General features: G+C 38.6%; 1 protein-coding gene across 1 annotated transcript in view; it reads left to right on the forward strand.

The window, feature by feature from the left end:
• Window positions 1-3,761: 3,761 nt before the first annotated feature.
• The window catches only part of LOC123158802 (uncharacterized), a 10,351-nt gene continuing 7,586 nt past the window's right edge, over window positions 3,762-6,526 (forward strand). The window contains exons 1-6 of the mRNA XM_044576642.1: window positions 3,762-3,835; window positions 4,206-4,394; window positions 4,494-4,746; window positions 4,918-5,140; window positions 5,256-5,376; window positions 5,502-6,101. Of these exons, the coding sequence (XP_044432577.1) occupies window positions 4,239-4,394; window positions 4,494-4,746; window positions 4,918-5,140; window positions 5,256-5,376; window positions 5,502-6,101 (1,353 nt within the window). The 5' untranslated portion in view covers window positions 3,762-3,835; window positions 4,206-4,238. The remainder of the gene's footprint in view (window positions 3,836-4,205; window positions 4,395-4,493; window positions 4,747-4,917; window positions 5,141-5,255; window positions 5,377-5,501; window positions 6,102-6,526) is intronic.

Consider the following 6,526-nt stretch of genomic DNA (forward strand, 5'->3'; position numbering starts at 1 on the left):
GAGCAGGTGGGATCAATTTGCTAGGTTTGTCGTTGGCACCAGACTGTAGTGTATCAAATTCGACTGGTTTACAATGGTTGACATGGACGTGTATACATCATATTCACATGTACTATTTTTCACTTATTATTGTTGAAACAGCTACATTCGTACCTAATTCAATGACTCCGTGTCTGAACATGTGAGTCTTTCTTGTGAACACACTTTGATGACGATGACGATGATGATGTGGATAACATCATATCTAGACTTCCAAATACCAATGGCAGGTTAGTCTCCAAATACAATAAAGCGTCGATCACGCGTCATGATCGCTAGCATCCATATGTAGGCGTACTAGAGACAACGTCCTGCTTGCGCTAGTCTAAAAAATGGTTAGGACGGACATATATTCTTTATTGACCGTCTATGTTTCTTCTCTTTCTCAACAATAACTGAACTTTCTTTGGAGGCCAACATCTGACTTTTCCATTCGGCTTTTCTCAGCAATAGTATAGTTTGCCGTCAGCACAGAACAATATTACTAGACCAATTAGTTGCTCTGTCTCAAACTCAATGTTCAGCTACGTCTTCTGACTGGAAATACATATCTCCCCTCTCTTGTACTCGAAATTAAGAATCAAGAGGCACCCATATCCTTAGGTACAATATTTGCAATAGAAAAACAACGTGGAATACAAGAATTTCCATCCGCGTTCATAGCATCTGAGCTGAACTGCCTAAATGAAATGACTCTCATGCCATTTTTTCAGAAGACGTCTTCACATCTAGTAGAAATTACAAGTTTCTCTTGCTAGAAGAAAGAAAAAAGATAGATCGATTCATATCATGCTATTGTTTCGCGCTTGCTTGAAGAAGAGAAAAAGAAAAATGTCCAGAATTAGACCATGTTCAATGGAGGGTATCCGATGGGGCCAGAAGGCTCCGTGCGATAGCACGTTGTTTCTCGATATTCTTGAAACATCCCCATTTTTTGCATGGCCTTGTATGACCAAATGAAGGCACTATGCCAGGTTGTTTTGGTTTTCGACAATTTTTTACATTTAATGGAGTTTCCTCGGTCAAAAAAGACAGATAAATGGCCAGACGTGTCACAAGTTACAGATGGTCTCGGAAACCATTCAAATCTAACATGGATGCCTAGCAAGGGCAGTCCCACCTGCCTACGGATGTTGTGGTCGTTTCAAGGATGTCCAAAACTAGATCATGTTCAACAGAGAGTGTCCGGGTATGAAGGCTCCATCCGAGATCACGTTGTTTCTCGACGTCCTTGAAACGACCCCATTTTCATGGTCTTGTGTGCCCAATTCAAGGCAACATTCCACATTGATTTAGTTTTGAAACATTTTTTGCATTTTCTGGAGTTTTCTCGGTCAAAAAAGGTTAATAAATGGTCGGATGTGGCAACTTGCATACAATGTAGGAAATCATTCAAACCTGGCATGGATGACTCATATGTCTATGTCAGGCTACTGCAAGAAGTTGGGATCATTTATCCATAGTCCGAAAAAATACCAGTTGAGAGGAGTGTGCTAGACTAGGCCAGATGAATGCATTGGTGAGCATGTAGTTTTTTCTAATTATAAAGTTCAAAAAGGAGAAAAATGAATCAACAAAAAAAGAAAATAAAAACCAAAAACAGAAAATAAAAAATACGCTTAGGCCTTGGTTTAACTTTTTGTGGGGTTGGCCTTGGTACCTGTTGGCCCGACCCAAGAGTTTTGTGGATTTTAAAAAAGTTCAACAATTTCAAAACAAATGTTCATGATTTTGTAAAAAACACAGGCTTTGTCAAATGTTTGTAAAAGTTGAAAGGAATTTGCAGACTTGGGAAAAAGTTCATGGATTTGAAAAGTTCGTAAATTTAAGAAAATGTTCACAAATTTGAAAAATTCACGGATTCCAAAAAAGGTTCATGATTTAAACATAGTTCATGAATTTTAATAAAGAAGAAGTAAAGAGAAAAAAAAAGAAGGAAAACAGGACAAACAAAACCAAAAAAATAAAACCACAATTTTTTTAAAAAAAAATCATGTTTTGAATTTTTTTTCAAATTTCAGAAAATGTTAACTCAAATTCTGTTCCTAAATTACATAACTATTCGGCATTTCAAAATTGTTCAAATTTTGTTAATTAAAGTTTCGAATTTTTTTCCAAAAATATTTCTTATATGTGAACACTATTGTGTTTCTTATATATTTCACGCTATAAGAGAACGCAAGCGGTGGTGTGGGGATGTGACTAGTACTGCAGGCTTAATGGGCCAGCCCGTGCAAATTGTATACAAGGTCTCATGACGTAGTTTTGAAAAGGACCATCTTGCCATTGATTATGAAGGGGTATTGGATAATCCGAGCCATTGATGTGTTTAGGGGGATCTACCGAAGCAGAAGACGGACCAGATCTGAATGGCATCTTCGACCCATCCACAATGAGAGCGAAACTGCAGTGCACCCTGAATTTTCCAGACCAGACCAGCGTTATGACATTAATGCGTCATGGCTCCAAGATGGACCGATGCCGGATCCTCAAGATCGAAACGTTATATCTTTGCACCTTCAGTCGTCCGTTCACACAACCAACTTAAGCCTCTTTTAAAAGTCTGAACTTGACATTAAAGGTTCAGGCTTTCAAAACTTAAGATGATGATCAACGAATCAGCGATCAAACTGGCAACAATATGGACTACATACAGAGCAAAATGAGTGGATCTACACTCTAAAATATATCTATATACATTCGAATGTAGTCCGTATTGAAATCTCTAAAAAGGCTTATATTTCGAAACAGAGGGAGTATGAGATTACCGGCTAAGCCTAGTTCGCACAGCACACGCTACTTGTATGTCATCTCACACATGCACTTGTCTATCAATTCATTCAATAGCATCACCGTTCAAACTGGCAACAATATGTATTACTGAATTAACCGCGTAAAACACTCTCCAATTATGTTAGATTAGAAAAGGTGGCAGTTCATCCAAGCCACGCACAAGGGGCACGTGGTGCTGATTATTCGTTCCTTGAGAACAAGTGCTGCTTGATTTCCTCCCTCGAGAACCCTCACAGTTGGCAACCAAAGACTGGCGAACATTTAGTGAGTATTTTCTATCAATGGATGGCCTTCTCTTTAGTGGCTCCTCCGTCATTGTCGTCGTTAGCAGGTTGGGATCGATATGCTAAGCTGTGCTTGGCACCAAACTGTAGTGTAACAAATATGACTATATTAATTTCAATAATACAGAGGAGACAAGTTGGACTTGTACCAATTAATTTACATTTGTTGAGATGGACACACATTGCAGATTATAATCATATCTACTCTTTTTTCTTATTCTCAAAACCGCTACCTATTACCTAACTCGGTGACTTGATCATGTCTGAACATGTGAGTCTTTCTTGTCAGCACGTATGTCGATGATGGTGTGGATCACATGATATATGTAGACTTTGAAATATACCAATGGCAGGTTAGTCTCTAAGTACAATACAACATCAATCGCACGTCATGACCGCTAGCATATATTTGGTTATCGAGGTGTACTACAAGACAACGTCGTACTTGGGCTAACATAAACATTATCTTACGATGGACATATCATGATGACAATCTTTGCATTTTGTCTCTTCTCAGCAATAATTGAACTTTCTTTTGGAGGCGAATATATTGAGTCAAGTCAAACTAATGCAGAGGAGCAACTCTATATACCTTCTGTCTCTCCCTTTGTATACCTTCACAAGATCTGAATCCCCAATAGCATCCGCTCTCTCACCTTGTGTATACCTGCTGAAGATTGGCCCTACGCAACACCAAGGCTGCTTGCATATATCTACAGGTAATTACTGCACCATCTTATTTCGATCCTCTAATTAGTTAGGCGAGTAGTTTAGGATACACTAGTCGCCTGTCCATGAAGCTTTGCATTTCTTCGGTCGTGATACTTCTAACTTATTGTGGTAGCTTGGTGGATTGGAAGGCATACGGTAAATATATTTTTTACCATGCGATTGATGAGAGGATCGGGTTCCACTCAAATGATAACAGAACAAAAACATAAAAGGAAATGCTACTCTGTTTCATTACATCTTACTGCTGAGTTAAGGAGTTAATATTTCCTATTTCCAAATGTCTCTATTGGGGCGTTTGGTCTAACTAGTGCCCTCATATATTTATCACACACATGCTCTTGTTTCCTTCTATGCTAGTGTATCTGAGCTGGTATACAATTGGACTACGTGATGGTTGGACAAGGTAGTATTACACAAAGTGACCTGGAGTATATGCTAGTTGATGAGACCACAGAGCCCATTGCGGTGCCATTGTCACTTTTGTCAGAAATCACAGATGATTTCTCGCTGGAAATTGGCAGTGGTGGCTTTTCAATTGTTTATAAGGTACTGCACTCTCCCAGCTGCGTCCACTCAGGCGTTGACTCACCAAATTCAATCTGAAATATAAACTCGTGTTTATCCATGCATCTCCATCTGCTGCAGGCAACACTTGAGAATGGAACTATCGCTGTAAAGAAACTGTCCAATACACACATGTACGAGGAAGAATTTCACCGAGAGGTCGAATGTCTCATGAAGGTGAAGCACAAGAATATTGTACGATTTCTGGGGTATTGTGCTGACACACAAGGGAATATGAAAAGTCACGAGGGAAGATTGGTCATGGGAGATGTACAACAAAGATTGCTCTGCTTTGAGTATCTACCAAAAGGAAGCCTTGATGCTTATATCAGGGGTAGGATCATGTTTCCATGTTAAGTTTTTTCATCTGAGATTCCTTGGTTGGTTCAACCAACTGAGCCATATAACTGAAATTGTTTTCTCATCCTGCATCCAGAAGTTAAGAAAGTAAGACGTCTCAAATATATACTAAAGAAAAATTCAATTTCTCATCTCCCTTTTGTAGATTCATCTAGAGAACTTGAATGGAGAGAATGCTACCAAGTAATAAAAGGGATCTGCGAGGGGTTAAATTATCTTCACCAAGAAAATGTTCTGCACTTGGATCTAAAGCCAGGAAATATATTGTTGGATGAAGATATGATGCCGAAAATTACTGATTTTGGACTTTCAAGGTGTCTTGTGGAAAATCAAACACGGCTCATTACTAAAGGTGTAGGAGGAACGCTGTAAGCCAACTAAAACCCGTTAAGAGCAAAATCTTTAACCTTTTCAGCTATAATGTAATTTTATATTGCATTTGCTCTGCATATTACTAATTGATCATGCTATATCTATTTTTAGGGGATACTTGGCACCAGAATTCGAAAGCGGTGAAATCACACACAAGTTTGACTTGTATAGTCTTGGTGTCATAATTATAGAGATGCTGACCGGAAAGAAGGGCTATCAAAACATTCAGGATGTAAGAGCAATTTATATGTCACCATTCGAAGTCTGATATATAAAATTCATATTGGGGATCAACATTGGTCTTTATTTAAAAAGGTTGATCCATTTAATAACGTAGACATGGTTACAATTTCCTAGGTACTTGATATTTGGAAAAATACTATGGTGGATCCATTGCAGTGGGAACAAATACGAGTATGTGCTAGGATTGGGATAGAGTGCAAAGAAGCCGACCCGGCGAAGAGACCTTCTAGTATGAAGCATATAATTGATAGTCTTGATGAAACTGAGTGTAGAACGCATGTGAACCCAGCAGGTGGGATAAGCGAGCTTCTTCTCCCTCACCAGTTCATGCTTTGCTTCCCCTTTGAACCCAACAAGGTTATCACGTCCCCGCTGCATCTAACAAACAACACAGATAAACACATTGCATTTAGGCTTATCGACAAGAGCATGGATCCCTCCTTCCTCAGCCTACCATTGTATGGCATTGTGCCGCCAAAAACCCCTTACACTCTCGTCGTGACAACACAAGAGACAGAGCAGCAACCACGAAAGCATATCATAGATGTGGTCCTCCACAGTGCTACGTTAATATTGGGGAATGAGTTGTACTATATAAATGCTTTCCAAAGCCGGCCAGACACGTATTTTCAAGAGATGGAGAATGAAGTGCAGAAGGTTAAACTACAAGCACTTTATACTCTGGCACGAGGCATTGCAACATCGTTGTCTAAGGTAAGATATTACTATATCAGTATAAATACGGTGAACTAGCTAGGTGACTTCAACATTTTCACAGTTAGTTTGTTAGTTGTTGTATGTATGTCCTTGTGGAATATTATATTAACATTGAGATGATAAAATGCCTTTCGTATACAATGAAAAATATTGAAAACATTACAAATAATAAAAATGCACCATGCAAATATATTTGCCAGCTTTTCTCGGTGACTTATTTCCCGATGAAAATTGTTAGTTAATGCAGTTCATCGTCAGATTATTAATGACATGTCTTCCAAAATATACAAATAATTGTTGCAAATTACATCTTGAGGTTACGTTATTGGACTTTAATCTTTCTATCACATGATTATATTGAAAAGCAATCAAAGATGAGCATCAATCGCCGCCATTCCTTTTAGCACAATTAAAATCTGCCA

This window comes from Triticum aestivum, chromosome 7B, assembly GCF_018294505.1.
Source record: "Triticum aestivum cultivar Chinese Spring chromosome 7B, IWGSC CS RefSeq v2.1, whole genome shotgun sequence".
In the NCBI taxonomy this organism is placed as follows: domain Eukaryota; kingdom Viridiplantae; phylum Streptophyta; class Magnoliopsida; order Poales; family Poaceae; genus Triticum; species Triticum aestivum.